Source organism: Prunus dulcis, chromosome 1 (genome assembly GCF_902201215.1).
Source record: "Prunus dulcis chromosome 1, ALMONDv2, whole genome shotgun sequence".
NCBI lineage: Eukaryota > Viridiplantae > Streptophyta > Magnoliopsida > Rosales > Rosaceae > Prunus > Prunus dulcis.
The window spans coordinates 37,390,637-37,406,863 of NC_047650.1; the positions used below are offsets into that span (position 1 = coordinate 37,390,637).

A 16,227-nucleotide genomic window follows, 5' to 3' on the forward strand; every position below is an offset into this window, starting at 1 on the left:
ATATATTCTTCCACTAAAAAACAAGGAAAAAGGAAAAAGCAGAAGAATCATCTGAAGGGCATTTTGGACATTTTACTAGGCATTGAAAATGAAAACCACAGGGCGCAGACAAAAGGAGAAGAAATTCAAAGCACCAATACTAAAACCAAAGTCTTGTTTTTGGAGGGAGGAGAGGAGCGCTCAGCCTCTCAAACACCAACAACCAGCTGCACCCAGCAGACGCCAGACAAGGCTCTCTCTCTCATGTAAACCTCCACTCTCCTCCCACTAACTCTCTCTCTCTCTCTCTCTCTCTCTAAACCAGCTTTTCTCTCTCTACACCCAGCAATGTTCTCCGGCGGCACCTCAAGCTCAAGGTCACAAAGATCCTCCATCTCGCCTTTCCGCTCCCGGAAGCCTGCGGGGTCCACAAAGCCCCCTACGGCGTCGTCTCGGCCGGCCACCCCTTCTTCTTCCACGACGTCGTCTCGGCCCACCCCGTCCAAGCCCTCTCTGTCTCCGCCCTCTTCCTCCGCCAGCCCCAACCCGCCGTCCCCGCCCGATGTCTCCAAGTCCAAGGAAAATGTCACCGTCACCGTCAGGTTTCGCCCCCTCAGGTACTGCTTCTTCTACGATTGGGCTGTTACCTACTTCTCCGTCACCGCGGGGTGCTATTTTAGTTTTCTTAAGAAGAGAAATTGATGTTTTTGTTGAAATGTGGGTTTTGACTTTTGGTTTGGGCAGTGCTCGTGAGATTAACAAAGGGGACGAGATAGCGTGGTATGCAGATGGGGATTATACAGTGAGAAACGAGTTCAATTCTTCCATTGCTTATGGCTTTGGTGAGTTTTTTTTTTCCGCACTAATTTTGCATCAATTATGCTCTTTTTGTTGTTGCTTCAATTTCTGTAGTTATAGACACAAGTATATTTGACTCATAAGCTGCTTTTGGAAGTTATGGACTTTGGCATATATTGTTTTATTTGTTTATCGGCGAGTTGTTAGAAACTTTGGTTTTTTAACTGCCCATCTACTATTTGGGGGGTGAGGGGTGCAGATAAGGTTTTTGGTCCGGCAACAACGACACGCCATGTCTATGATGTTGCTGCACAGCATGTTGTCAGTGGTGTTATGCAAGGGATTAATGGTAAACAGTTTACACTAATGTGGTTTTAATTATTTTGTTGTTTTCTGATGCGGATATTATATAGGAAGGTTAGTATGTAGATGGTGATGGATATCTTGTTGCTGGCTAAAAACTGCTCTGTTTGTATGCAGGTACTGTGTTTGCATATGGTGTTACTAGTAGTGGGAAGACGCATACAATGCATGTAAGTTGACGGAGTCTAGAGTATTTGTCTAAAGTCTGGAGTTGTCCTTTCTAGGCCAGTATTTTCACTAGCTCATTTTGGACTTTATGGCTACCAGCTGTTCATAAATTTTGCATCTGCAATCTATAGCTGTCTCAGACTGATGCACTGATGCCATTTGAAAAAGAGTCCATGTCATAAGCAGCATTGTTAGTTGTGTTTTCTTTACATTTCACCCCAGTGAAGGGATTCCTTCTTATTCTTCCTGCAGTTTTCTTGCTCATTGTGGACCTTACTGTGATAGATATCTTACTGTGACAGATATCACACGTCTTTCAATTTTCCAGTGTTTGTAATTTTTAGAAGTACAAATTTTTACTTTTTATTTTGTATTTCAGGGGGAGCAAAAGTCACCTGGAATTATTCCACTGGCAGTGAAGGATGTTTTTGGAATTATACAAGAGGTAATGGATTTCTCAATTATTAATAATCTTATTTTTTATATATGTATTGTATTTATTTATTTTGAGTTTACATAACCTTTTTATCTTGTTTCAGACACCTGGGCGGGAGTTTCTTCTTCGTGTTTCATATTTGGAAATTTACAATGAGGTCAGTTTTATCTAGTTCCTTTGTCTAAAGCTTTCAGTTGGAATGTGGTCATTGTTGTATATAGTCTTTTGAAGTGTAATTTCATTAGGAAGGGTAGTGATATATTACAGTCTTATTCTTTTGTTCCTTTTGTTTTTCCAGGTCATAAATGACTTACTTGATCCAACAGGACAGAATTTACGAATAAGAGAGGATGCTCAGGTGCTTATGTTCATAAAGGAATTGACACTCTTTTTGTGTGCTTGGCTCTTTCTGTTTTTTTTTGCTCAACGATAGCTCTTGAGAGATCTTTTCCCTTTTGGTTAGGTTTCTTGCATGTTTTTTTTCTTTATCTAAAGTTCTAAACTGACATACTGGAAATTTTGTATGCTATAAATGTAATAATGTGTATGACTCTAGGAGGACAAGGAAATATGAGTATAGTACAGGAAAAATAAGTTTCTGCACATGGAGTTGGCATGAGTATGGTCTTTGGCCACCTAGAGGATTTCAACCTACATAATCATACTCTAGAAATAATTTAGAATATGGCCTTTGGATATAGATAAGTTTTAAAATATGTTTAATGGAAAAGAGACAGTTCCAGTTCTTAGAAATCATCTATCATCTAGTTCATAGTCAATGGTATGGCTTGCCCCAAGCCACCTAGAAAACGGGGGTTGAGTCTCGGAAACTATCTCTCTGGAAACATGTTGTGTATGTCTTGCCCCTAGACCATGCATTGGCGGGAGTCATGTGCACTATGCTGCCCCTTATGCATAGCCCTAATTCATCAATCTTTGCCTCATGTTGCAGTTATAGTATGTTTAGCATCATCTCTTCCTCTTCTCTCATATGCATGATAGAAATTTTTGGCTCTAACTACTAGTTTTTTGGCCTATGTATTCTGGTGACCAACTTTCACCTGGCAATTTAGCACCCTTAACTCTGAAAAGAAGAGCGACTTTCTCATCTTTGATTGATACGTAGTATTATGTTACTTTCAAGGTTTGTCTTTAAATCATTGATTCCTTTGACATTTGCTCAAAACTAAACCTTAAACCATATATCTTATCACCTGAACTGAACCCTTCAGATCTGGTTCTGATTTAATTTCAAGTAATTTGTATCTTCAACCTGTGCATTTCAGGATTTGTAATTAACATTGACTAAATACCCTCCAGTTCACATATTGTTGGAAGTAGTTAGACTGATTTGCCAAAATTGTTTAACCTTATCATTTGAAAGTTTTATGTTATTGGGCAGGGAACCTATGTTGAAGCAATCAAAGAGGAAGTTGTTTTATCTCCTGCTCATGCTCTTTCTTTGATAGCAACAGGAGAAGGTATTAACATGATTACTTTTGTCTACACGATATGGGTGGAAACTTTATTGTCTCTGCTTAATGTTCGTGTCTGAATCTAATATTACGATTTCATAGGCATTGATGAGCACTGCATTCCCTTTGTCATTTTTCTACACATTGTTGTTGCTTTTCCATCCCATTTGCGTATTCCCTGTATCTTTGCCAGCCACTGTTTGTGCTGCTGAGCACCTTTAACATTCATTTTTTCCTTGATGTTGCAGAACATAGGCACGTTGGTTCTAATAATTTCAATCTACTTAGCAGTCGCAGCCACACTATATTCACATTGGTAACTTTTTTTTATTTAATTTCTATGTGATAAAGGTGTCTATTCTGTTACACAAAGCCATATTCTGTTAGGTTGGTGCCTTTTTTCATCTAATCACTCTTTCCCATGAGTCTTTTCTGAATTTTTAATTTACTCAAAACTACTGATTGTTGAAAGGAATTTTAATTTAAATGTAATCAACCATTTAAAAACAAGTTAAACAACCAATTGTAGACTAATTTATAAAAGTTATAGTAATTTGTTCATACGCTTAGCATTTTCTTTGTAAAGCGATGGCAGTGTTATAAGGCTTTCATGAAGTAGCTACTAAATCTTGTATTAATAGCATTACTTTTGGTTCAACTTTTCTAACCTGTAACAATTCTTCAGACTATTGAAAGCAGTCCACGAGGTGAGAATCATGATGAAGAAGATGTCAACTTGTCCCAGTTGGTAATGCCTTTCTCATCTTTGAAATTGCCCACCATAGTTTAGTTGATCTGGCCCTGCAATCTGGTCAAATATTATTTTCATTACAATCTGATGCTGAACCCTATATAATTCAAATTTCCTTGGCAGCACTTAATTGATCTTGCAGGATCTGAAAGTTCTAAAACTGAAACAACTGGATTGCGAAGAAAGGAGGGTTCATACATCAATAAAAGCTTACTCACGCTTGGCACTGTAAGATAATGCTTATTTTAGTCTTTGTTGATTTGCGTTGTACTATCTGAAATTAAAAAAAGTCCCATAATTCCACCTATTAGCATAATTTTGCCCTTCGTTATTTCATGCAATAATTTTTTCCAAAATTCGTTTATGCTGCAATGAAATTTACTAAAAAAATCCTAATATTTTAATTTATCATAATAATATAGTGTGTTTTGTTTTGCACAGTTCTCGTTTTTTTCATCTATCGGTGCATAATTGTGTATATAATCTCTAAATATGGATAGTTAACTTTGTCATGGTTCTTCGATTACTTATCATGGCATGATGTTGGAGAACTGGTCGACTCCAGCTAAATTAACATGAGGTGTAGGGCTCGAGATTTTTTATTTGCCTATATGTTGCACTGGGCAATAGATGTTTTCAGTGCATTTCTCAGTAACCTTTTTAATCTAATAATTGGCTCTTGTTGCAGGTGATTTCTAAATTGACAGATGGAAAGGCAACTCATATTCCATATCGAGATTCAAAACTCACCCGTTTGTTGCAGTCATCCCTCAGTGGTCATGGGCGTATATCTGTAAGTTCAATGCAACACTTCTGGATCATCCAGTGTTCATGTTATCAGATTTCTCTTTGGAACTATCCAATTAGTTGTCATGTAAGGTATCTTTTTTGTTAATAGTTATGTGGTTAATGATTCTGGAGAATGTTCTTGTTATGGTGGTTTTAGCTCATTTGCACTGTGACCCCTGCATCTAGCAATAGTGAGGAAACACACAACACACTGAAGTTTGCACATCGGAGTAAGCGTGTGGAAATCAAGGCTTCCCAAAATAAGGTGAATTGCAGATTTGTTTTCTAAAGGCGGTCAAAGAAGGCCGCAAGTGGAAGCAACCGATGCTTTGGTCATTCAGTTTCTTTTTTTTTTTTTTTTTTGGCGAAGTGGAGCTAATAGAAATTATGAATACATGTAAATGTTTCCAATCACATTTTTGTTTCCTTTTAGATTATGGATGAAAAGTCTATTATCAAGAAATATCAGAGAGAGATTTCCAGTTTAAAGCAAGAACTTCAGCAATTAAAACGTGGTATGATGGAGAATCCAAATACGGCTATATCTACTCAGGAAGACCTGGTTAATTTGAAGCTTCAGGTTGGTGCTACTACATTGGGAGAGCTAACAAATATTAGCATACTTTCGTCTGTATTTGTTACTGAAGGCTTTGGGTAGAAATCAATAAAAATCCTATCCTAAGGTCCTTAAGTTGGATCTTTGAACGAAGTCATGTTCTGTCTTCTAATTGTTAGATTAGAGATGGATGGCTGGGATGCATTGTGGTTCATCTTAGGCTTTCTTCATTTCATTCTCCCATATTTAGTCAGTCTGCTGAAAATTTAAGGACCTTAGGAGGGAAGAACTATCTATATAACAAGGGGCTAGAACCATATGATATATATATATATATATATATATTTTGCCTGACGAACAATATGATAATCTAGATTGGAGTGCAATGTTACAATTCCTTGAGGTGCAAGCTACAGAATGTTTGAAGTCCCTATTGCCATCCATTTAGAACAGCTAATTTTCACTCTGGATTCAGTTGTTTGTTGTTTGCATCTAATAAGTATTGTTTTGTCATGTAAAAGCTGGAAGCTGGTCAGGTGAAATTGCAATCAAGATTGGAAGAGGAAGAAGAAGCCAAGGCAGCTTTAATGGGAAGAATACAACGACTGACTAAACTAATCTTAGTGTCCACGAAAAATACTATCCCACCAAGCATATCTGAACGACCTAGTCATAGACGGAGGCATTCTTTTGGGGAAGATGAGGTGTGGGATTTTCAGCGGTTAAGATGGATTGCAGATTTGCTGAATTGTATTTTGAGTGACATCTATTGGCAATATGTTCCTTGTTTGTTAGATACCATTGACCCATTTTTTTCTGCAGCTTGCATATCTGCCTGATAAGAAGCGGGAATACCTGGTTGATGATGATGCTGGAAGTTATGCTTCTGAGCTTTCAGTGGAAGGAAGGGATGAGATCACTAATCTAGATGAGTTGGTCAAAGATTACAAAAGAAACAAAAGACGTGGAATGCTTGGATGGTTTAAACTGAAAGTAAGTTCAGGTTTTTTCCTTTGACATATGAGTTGAATGTAGACACCATATATTTATGTTGTTTGTTGGAGGAGGACAAAACATAGGATTTAGTTGATGAGATGACATTCCTCTCCTTTTTAAGCTACAATTTATTTTGTCTGCTCTGGTGGCCCATCATATCTGTATATAACTATCTATCTTTAATAATATACACTACTAAAACGTGTATTTTCATTTAATTTATGCAAGAGCAGATTAATATTTCATTCTTAGCTTTAATTGATATTCTACTGATTGAACTCACCTAGACAAAGCTCAAATGCTTTCTCTACAGAAACCTGAGAATGTTATTGGATTATCACCTAGTGCTGATAGTGAGAGCTCTACAAGTGGGTCACCAGCACCTTCTTCAAAATCATCTCAAAATAGAGTCAAGTTCAGTGATTTGAAGGATGGAGGAAGAAAGTCTGTCAGTAGAAGGGGAGATGATTATACCATTATTGACCCATTTCCGGAAAGAACACAAGCAGGTGATTTGTTTGGTGCGGCTTTTGGAGGTCACCGTTTGCCTCGGGTGAGTGGTCCTTGCTATAAATAGATAAACATCTGATTCAAGTGAATATGGGTCTATATATAATAGAGAACAGGACTTGTGTGTGTGTGTGTGCGTGTGTGTATGCATGCAGCTGCTTGAAGTGTATTTGTATGAAGCATTCAAAGTGTTGCATGAAGATATAATGTTAAGGGATTACTATAACTACTCTTCTGCAGACGGGGTCCACTATTACAGATCAAATGGATCTTCTTCGCGAGCAAGTGAAAATGTTAGCTGGGGAGGTGGCATTGTGTACAAGTTCTCTCAAAAGACTGTCGGAGCAAGCGGCTAGAAACCCTGAAGATTCACAGCATAGGGTGAGACATCACTTTAAATCTAAAAGGACAAATGTCTAAATCTGATTGGTATTCCTGTCTGAGTTTTTTTTATTGTTATTTTGGTTAAAATAGGAACAAATGCGAAAGTTGAAGGACGAAATTAGTGAAAAGAAGCTTCAGATACGTGTTCTAGAGCAACGTATGATTGGATCACTTGAGATGACTCCACAAATGGCAAATAACAGCGAAATGTCTCAGGTAACTGTGCATCTTTATGCAGATGGGTTTCAAGAAAGCTGGATGAACTGATTTTACTACGTGAAAAGTTTTGGATTGCCAGATGATAATCTGATAACAATATTTCAGGGCTCTACAAAATTGAAAATATGAAAAGGGTGTTGTTCTTCCTTGTTTTACATTCTACTCTTAGCGATTGTTAATATAGTTGAACTTTCCAATACCATTTCAGCAGAGAATGTCCTATGGCTACATGTCTCCTCTTATCATAAGGCCCTTCGGTCATTTTCGTTTGACATGATTGAATTATCTTAATTTAACAACACAAGAAACAAATCATTGATTGGGGGATTAAATATAACAAGATCAATATGCAAGGGACCTAATCTAGAAAAGAAAGAAAAAATCTACTCTCACACAGAAAAATCTACCTGAGCTTAATTGACTATTATTTTAATGTCCTAATTTATTGGTTAAAACTGCATCTCATATGATCCTTCTATTTTTATATAATAACTAATCAGTTTCTGGCCTTTATAGTAGAGGTCTATATTGGTTGTGTTGACTGTCATTTATTTGGTTCCTTAACAATATGCTTCACGAAAGCATTGCTGGTTTTCCAATTTTTATTTAATTATTAATGCATTGTATATGCTTTCTGATCAGTTTGCTACATTCCCATGTAGGCTCTGTCCAAGCTTACTACACAGCTAAATGAGACAACTTTTGAACTTGAGGTTTGTTATTTTTAATCTTTCATAACATATTTCAATTATGAATGCTAAAAATATTCAACTAAGTTGATCACTCTGTCTTGGGATGATCATTCAAGATTAAGACAGCAGACAATAGGATACTTCAGGAGCAACTACAAATGAAGGTAAAATATAAAGATTTGTAATCCCTTTTTATGTACTTGCATTTCTGTCTTTAATTTTTTTAATCATATTGTTACTTTTGCAGATTTCAGAGAATGCAGAAATGCAAGAGACGATTCTTCTGCTAAGACAACAGCTCAATTCACAACAAATTTCTGATAGCGAGGCTACCAGACTAGAGACGTGTTCCAAAGAACTAGTGCAAAAGAACAACGAAGAAAGAGAAAGGTTTGGTCTATGTCAAGAAACTTGTGCTGATCAAAATACACCAACCAGTGTGATGAGCTTAAACAGAATCCTTTCCCTTGAGGACTCCAAAGAGTGCAACAAAGATGCATATTTGAATTCCCAAATCCATGTACAGGTTATTCTTGTTCTTCCTGGCATCTTCAGAATGAAGACACCCAATATTCACCCTTTGTCCTTTTGATCTTATTCGTTTTACTTGATGGAATGATGATATGTTTTATATTGCTATGTTGTCACCAGTGCCCTTTTAATTTATTTTCTTAGGCTTCTGAAATAGAGGATTTAAAGCAAGACAAGGTGAAACTGTCTGAGGAAAAGGAGGGGCTTGAAGTTCAGAATATGAAACTTTCAGAAGAAGCATCATATGCCAAAGAGTTGGCTGCAGCTGCAGCAGTTGAGCTTAGAAACTTGGCTGAAGAAGTAACCAAGCTTTCTTATGAAAATGCGAAGCTGACTGGTGACCTGGCTGCTGCAAAAGAGGTTCGGTGCCAATCAAACTGTTGTCAGAGGCCCACCTCATATGATTTTAAGCGAAATAACATAAATGGAGCTCGAGCCGGAGGCCATAAAAAGCCAGAGGATGTAGTTTTGGTCGAGGAGCTACAAAGGCAACTTAGTGCAAGATGTCAAAGAGAAGCTGCTCTGGAAAAAGAACTATCTGAAAGAGACCAGATAGAAGATGATTTACGAAGAACATTAGACAAAGTAAAACAACGTGAAGTTGATTTAGAAAATGAGCTGGCAAATATGTGGGTGCTGGTTGCGAAGTTGAGAAAGTCTGGCATTAACGCTGAGGATGTGTCACTTCAACCTGAAAGTTCACGTATAAGAGTTAGAAATGGGTTTCCGCCATGTAATGTTCATTCAGATGTTATGTTCAAAGACAATGAAATCCGTGAAAACCTGAACGAGATGGGCACATTAGAAGATTTAAGAGCCAGCTATCAGAAAGAAAGGAGAAGATGCAAAGAGCTAGAATGCTATATTTCTAGACTGAAGGTATGTACTTTAGTGATTTATCTTTGGGGAAAGTACAGATAGCCATCTGCAGTTTACCCCAGTTCCATGAATGATCTGGTTGGTTATCTGTGACGTGTCCCTCTGTGGTTTCAAAAATCTTATTGACTGTCAACGGCAATTGGTCATCCATTTATCTCCACCCTTCCCTTCCTCCCTGAACATGAATAGAATAATACTATGACACATGTTATCATACATCAGGAGCTGTTAATATTTGAAGCTGATCTTATGAATGAATAACAGCTCTATGCTACACATAATCTCATTTACATCATAAAGTCCTCAATTGAGCACTATAATTGAAATATGGATCAAAAAGTGTATAAAAATATTATTAATTTTCAGGGTGAAGATGTTGCTGGTCTGGATGTCACAGCTCTTGAAGAACTGCAGAACCTTCATGTTGTGGCTATAACGAAGATTTGCCATGCAAAGGTGATTCTCTGTTTGCTTTCTACTGATGTGCTTGTTGCGTTAAGTTGATCAACAACTTTGCTGTTTTTTTATTTTCAGTTACACAATAGGTTTTTCAACTCATGTTGGCTATCTTGTTCAGTTATTACATCTGTTTCTTTGCAAATTAGTTTGATGTTGACCTGGTTTTCTTTTCTTTTTTGGCTGACAATGTTTTGGGATTCCTTCTAATCCTTAATTTTTACTGATAATGTATCTTATAATAAGCAGTGCGCGAATCGTGTCTTTTAGCACGCTGAGCTCAAACATCATACAGAATCTATTGACGCACGGATTTAGATATTTCAGGTCAGTTTTTTATATGGTTCTTTTTCATTAGCAAATGGGAATTGCTATATTGCTCGTATTGCCCATATTTCTATTATGAATTATATTTGAGACAGCACTTGTAACTGTAAATGGTGCAGTGCATCTTATCATTTTAAGGGGTGAAAATATTTCATCCGCCGTGGATGCCAAGCTGAGTTTGTGCTCATTGATAGCATGTAAATGAATAATTAGTGTGATGTGCTTTATTGGTTAGTGTGCACTTCTTGAACTTGTAATGGTTCTGATGAATCATACTCTGCACTTCTTGCAGGTAATTTGCAGGTGTAATCTATTTTGTACAGAATGGAACAGTAACCGGATTGATTTATGTCTCCAATTACCGGCTTCCAGGCACAAATCAAGGAAGAGCTTAGGAAACGATCGATGAGGAGATGCAATTTTCTTGTAACTTAAAATTCATGCTACTAGTTAGCAGCAGAGATGGATCAGATCAGGGATATTGCTATACATGAATTTATCCAAACGCATGTATTATCACGTACTGGGGTATCCATACCCGCTTACATTTCCCACTTTGTAAGTTCACAAAAGACAACTAGAACTAACTTCTTCTTTCTTCTCTCTGCTAGAGTAGTAGACAAAAGAACTATTGTAAAACTCCTGTAACCAAAATGTTGTACGTATCTGCTACATATTATATATATATATATTTATTTATTTTGGTCTTTGGTCTTGAAGCCTTCTCTGTATACCGCCTTATTGATCATACAAAGCATAAGCAGGACAATGCTGTTCCAAGATACCCAAATTAGCTGCAATGGGCTGAGAATTACCTTCAGAGTATTCACGATCCACACTGAAACAAAGAGTTCTCTGATGAGAAAACCCTCACCATTTACATCAAAGAGAAAAGGAAATTATGAGAGAACGGATCAGGACTTGGGAAGTCTATTGCAATTTGCAGGTGCCCATCCAATTCGCTGGTTTTCATTGTCATATATCAGCATTTTATCTAGCAACATAATGTCTACAGAGGGAAAATAATAGATCAGATTTTGCTCACAGGACAAAAAAAACAGTCAGTAGGTATTGGTTCTGTTAGTATTCGCTACCTCCGATGATATTCAAATTTCCCAGTCCTACTTCAGAGCCATTCAAAATCCCGAAGCACACATTGCCATGTTTCTGGCAACAAAGAAAAAATTAGATACGGGTTTTTCCAGTGTTTTCTTCTCTTAACTAATGGTAGCTGGGATAGAGTTAAAATAAATGGAAACAGTTGGGGTGCTCACCGAAACTATAAGATAATCTTCGGGTGATAATTGCAGCTGAACATTCTTGGCATTAATGAAGCTCAGTGCTAAGGGCTTGAAAAAGTTCTTCGCATCACCAACAGATTTGAAAGGCTTGCGGCCTTTCCAGCAGATTGGAAGGGATTTGTCCTCATTTGTTTCCTTTATTGGCTTTCCATCTAAATCATTTCTTACCTGATCACATGAAATGATGGTTAGTTTTCCATATAAGTTATTAACAATTAACTAAAGGAAGAATGGTCTCCTTTGTTTCTTCCTCACCAGATTAACTACCGCCTTGTAAGCTTGGGAATTGAAATAAGTGTAGGAGCTCCCACTGTCAAAAACAAGAGAAAGCCCCTTAACACCGGTAGACTTTCCATTGAATACAAGTTCTGCTGGTCCAGAGGAGTAGTGATTTCTATGAAATTGGCAAAGATGCATTACACACGAATTAGAAATAATGGTATGTGATCATTTAAGAACACTTAATGCTATATGAGAAGGTAAACAGGATAAATTATGACTACTCACTCCATGGAATTGCGTGACATTGGTGTCCACATGACTCCAGAAGATGAGACAAGATCATCCCCGAAAAAAAGAAATCCTCCTCCTTGCCCACTTAGACAGTGACCCACCACATTACGCGTTAAACCCATGCGACTTAGTTGTGACACAATGCTGGCTTTGCCATTGCCAAGGCCGATGACTCCTGTGGTGGGAGGTGTGTTTGGACCAGGATATTTTTGATCATATCCACACCTGCAGACAACAGGAAGAGAAAACATTATAAGAACTTAACTCAGAAATAGAAAGTGCTGGCACTTTAGTTGCAGGGCATTAACTTAAGTTTGATTTATTTGTACATTCCTAAATGAAACGACCTGAAGTTTAAAAATGGGAAAGCTTACAAAACTAACAAAACCTCAAGATTTCAAATAAATAAATAAATAACATGATCAGTATAAAAATTCTGAAATGCTGGCAACTGGTGTACAAAAAAAAAAAAACACTGAATACCCACCCAAAGGCCAAACGAGGACCAAGTTGAGAGCCGTTGGTGAACTTCAGGGGGAAGTAATCGTTAACCATCACACCAAGAGATGATCCTTGATCAGCATATTCAACCTCATAGTCGCATTGATCATCTGGGGTCTTGCATGGGTCGCTTGCTGGTGAGTGGAAGGCAACACAAAGAGGGTCTCCACATTGCAGATGGTTGTTTTTGGGTTTATAAAGATATTCACGGGGCTGCAAATGCACAAACAGAGACAGAAAAACTGAGTTGAGAACATGGTCATTAGAATGTTAGTCTCAGAGTCTCAATATCCATAAAAGTTTTACCTTGGTACAACCGGTACAAGGAGCATCACATTGGACCCAAGTGAGGTCACTGCCAGTGTCAATATCGAGGTCGAAGCGCTTGGCTGGGTAGCCTATGTTGATGGACACAGAGTAGTACCTGCGGAGTGAAAATACAATCAAATCTTGAGGTCATTCACCACATATTGAAAAAAAGAAAGAAGAAAAATATAAAAATGGAGGCAAAAAGAAAAGCCAGAACAGAACACCAATTCATAATATCACCAAAAAAAGTATTTTAAAAGCATTAAATTTAATGGACAAGAAAATAGAAGCTTCAAATTCATAAAAATAATCATGCAACAAGTGGAAAACAATAAACATATTAAAATTGTAATTCTGGCAGGCATATGCGTAGCTCATATGTAGTGCAGGAATACAACTAAACTATGAAGGGAAATGAGTTACCTAAAGAAAAGAAAATGAAAAAAGGGATCGGACCGACAGCTTTTCACTTTTATACAGTGAAAGATTAAACTTTTTGAGTATGCTATTAGATAAAAAGCTTCCAGAAGAAAGTGAGAGATCTAAGAAAAAGTTCAGGCAATAAAAAAAGAAAAATCAGAAACTGGAAAAGGGTATTCAAAGTATAAGCAGAGGATTAAAAAAAATACAAGGCAGAGTCAAAAAAAAACCGAGCAGTTGTTAAAAATGAAAAGGTGGGTCAAGAAACTTCAATAGATTTCCAATTCTAATAACATGTTTAGTGAATATATGAAAGATTAAAGCTTTAACCCGAAACCAAGTCCAGGAACCCATAATCACACCATCAACAACCAATCTGAGAAATTCAAGAAAGAAAAACAAAACAATACAACAAGAATACTTGATAATGCAATAAAAAAAATTGAAAGGAACAAAACTTCAAACCCCAAAACGAAAGAGGTGCGAAAAATCATACCCAAGAGGATACACATTTCCATGAAGAGGAAAAACAGCTGAAGAACCAAATTTATTCGCTTGGGCCGATTTTTTCTTTGTCTGGGGCTGATTGGCTGCCGAGAAACAACATGGGAAGGTTACAGACAAACCCAGAATGAGCAAGGCCGTCAATGCAAATACTCTGTTCCTTTTATCACCACCCATCAGAATCTGTGAGTGGCAGATAACCTCTTTCTCCTTTAGACGGCTCGGGTGGATCAAAATCCCAAGAAGGGTTCAAAGCTTTGTAGTCTGCTGAAAATCGAAAATTTAAAAATTTTAAAAATTTTAAAAATAAAAAAAAGTAGTAAACTCTGGGGATTCAACTCTCAGTACAGGTCCTACTGGCGTGTCAGCGTTGGAAATTGGATATTGGAAGTTTCACAGCGGGAGAGAGAGAGAGAGAGCGCAAAAGACCCGCGTCCAAACCGCGGAATGCTTGTCGAGGTAAGATGTTGAGAAATGTCCAGATTACCATTCAGATGTTGACTTGAATTCTGGTATTTGGAAGGGCAAATTAGTCATTGGAAATTTGGAAGGAGATAAATGGGTCCCACTTGGATTTGGGTTTTTTTTTTTTTTTTTGTGAATGCGGTTGAAAGTGAAAATAACAAAAGTTGAGACTTGAAAGAGTCCTTTTGGGTTGGTTTGACTGTTTTTATTGTAAGGTGTTTAGATTTTCCTTTCCTTCAATGTATTCTTTTGCTTTATAGTTCTTAAAGATGACTTGTTTTGGGTTACCCTGAAGGTGTTATGTATCAAATCTCAAATGATAATATAAAGTAAGCAATGAAAGGGACAAACTTTGGTTGTCTTTGGCTCTGCACCAAATTACCAATTAGATGTTGTGGGTTGAATTGATGCTATAAAAAGCTATGTGCATATGCCATGCCAAGGATAAGTAGAAAGGCTCCTATCCATTTTGGCTTTCCAAAATAGGGTGCTACTTGAACCCTTATCGTACATGGCATATATATGTCAGTAGGCAATTTGTATTCTAGGTAAAGACCACCCTTCCTCCTCCCATTCCCCCATGACCACCATCCTCCACTCCCAGACCAACCCCTACCCCCACCCCCACGACACTCCCCCCACCTTTCTTTTTTGTATTTTTCATCTCCCGAACCCAGCCCACCCCTCTTCTCCTCCCATTCCCCCATGACCACCATCCTACACTCCCAGACCAATCCCTCACCTAGGGATGGCAAAAATCCTCGCGAAGGCGGGTCTCCATCAGGTCCCTAACCCTAATGGGGGAAGATTTCGGGGCCAAATGGATATCGGGTACGATGATCCCCTAACTTAAAAAATCCCTGATGGGTATGGGGAGAGGATGGTATTGGCGTTCCCATCTCCGAAGCCGACTTGAAAATATATATATATATATATGTTTATATTTAAATATATAATTATATTCGTCAAATTATAATATTTATGTTTAAGCCTAAGTTAACATCCCTCTCCTAATTCTTCCTAATCTTCTTCGGAATTTCACATTGAAGTGATTTTGAATAGTTGAATTGAACTTTATAGTTAGTTTGGATGTGTTGAATGATAAATTAATATGAAACATAATGTTAAAATGTATGATAAATTTTTTTTATGTAAAAAAAAAAAATCGGGGATTCGGGTTGGGTATGAGGGACAGGGATTCCCGAAACCTATTAAACGGGGATGGAGGTGGGATGGAGAGCGAGGATGGGGATGGTATTGTCATACCCGGCCCCTACCCGACCCTTTGCCATCCTTACCTTCACCCCATAAACCCCTTTCCCTCACATCCCCCTTCTGTTTTTTTACTCCCGAGCCCATGCCCTCACCCACCACACCCCACCCCCTTTTGAGTTTTCTTCTCCTCCTATTCCGCATGTAACTATCACCCTCCACCGTCAGACCAATCCTCCATCCCCAGATCAATCCCCACCCCACAAATCCCTTCCCCTCTTCCCCATTCTTTTTATTCTCTCTCCTCAGCTAAGACCCATCCCTAAGCGAGATTCACCCCCAACCATCCCCCAACCCTTGCCCCTCCCAAAAGACCCATCCCCCAGCCCTTGGCCCCCAAAAGACCTATGCCCTAACCCTTGCCTCCATACCTAGACCCATCCCTCCCCTCCTCCTCGATGGCGGCAATAGATCCCTGCTCCGCCCCCTACCCACCCACAAACCCAGCCCGCACCTGCACACACAGAGAGAGAGAGAGAGAGAGAGAGAGAGAGAGAGAGAGAGAGAGAGAGAGTATTATTTGATTTTTTTTTTTTAAATTTTATTTTTAACGTACAAAATGACCATTTTGCTCTCATATTTAATGGCAAATTGGATGACATGTTATTGATTTAGACAGCAGGGGGGAATTGG

General features: G+C 38.1%; 2 protein-coding genes across 4 annotated transcripts; one reads left to right on the forward strand and one right to left on the reverse strand.

The window, feature by feature from the left end:
• The first annotated feature begins 145 nt into the window (after positions 1–145).
• Positions 146–11,016, forward strand: LOC117624563 (kinesin-like protein KIN-7C, mitochondrial). Its single transcript, XM_034355887.1, has 26 exons — positions 146–596; positions 724–821; positions 1,037–1,126; positions 1,258–1,310; positions 1,688–1,753; positions 1,848–1,901; positions 2,043–2,102; positions 3,147–3,225; positions 3,468–3,535; positions 3,905–3,967; positions 4,094–4,198; positions 4,659–4,763; positions 4,917–5,024; positions 5,193–5,339; positions 5,837–6,019; positions 6,138–6,308; positions 6,625–6,864; positions 7,062–7,202; positions 7,296–7,421; positions 8,087–8,137; positions 8,233–8,280; positions 8,364–8,642; positions 8,792–9,526; positions 9,893–9,982; positions 10,232–10,309; positions 10,602–11,016. The coding sequence occupies exons 1-25, from the start codon at positions 328–330 to the stop codon at positions 10,250–10,252; spliced, it is 3,450 nt and encodes a 1,149-aa protein (XP_034211778.1). The 5' UTR covers positions 146–327; the 3' UTR covers positions 10,253–10,309; positions 10,602–11,016.
• Positions 10,801–14,314, reverse strand: LOC117624571 (aspartic proteinase Asp1-like). Of its 3 annotated transcripts, none has more exons than XM_034355900.1 (10): positions 14,206–14,314; positions 13,850–14,124; positions 12,931–13,048; positions 12,611–12,837; positions 12,118–12,348; positions 11,866–12,004; positions 11,584–11,778; positions 11,404–11,476; positions 11,231–11,318; positions 10,805–11,147 (listed from the first exon to the last, which is right to left on the reverse strand). In XM_034355900.1, the coding sequence occupies exons 2-10, from the start codon at positions 14,032–14,034 to the stop codon at positions 11,048–11,050; spliced, it is 1,356 nt and encodes a 451-aa protein (XP_034211791.1). In that variant the 5' UTR covers positions 14,035–14,124; positions 14,206–14,314; the 3' UTR covers positions 10,805–11,047. The 3 variants fall into 3 exon arrangements, with proteins under 3 accessions (XP_034211806.1, XP_034211791.1, XP_034211799.1); XM_034355908.1 differs by having other exon boundaries at positions 13,850–14,121; positions 14,206–14,224; XM_034355915.1 differs by lacking the exon at positions 14,206–14,314 and having other exon boundaries at positions 10,801–11,080; positions 11,184–11,318; positions 13,850–14,163.
• Positions 14,315–16,227: the final 1,913 nt, after the last annotated feature.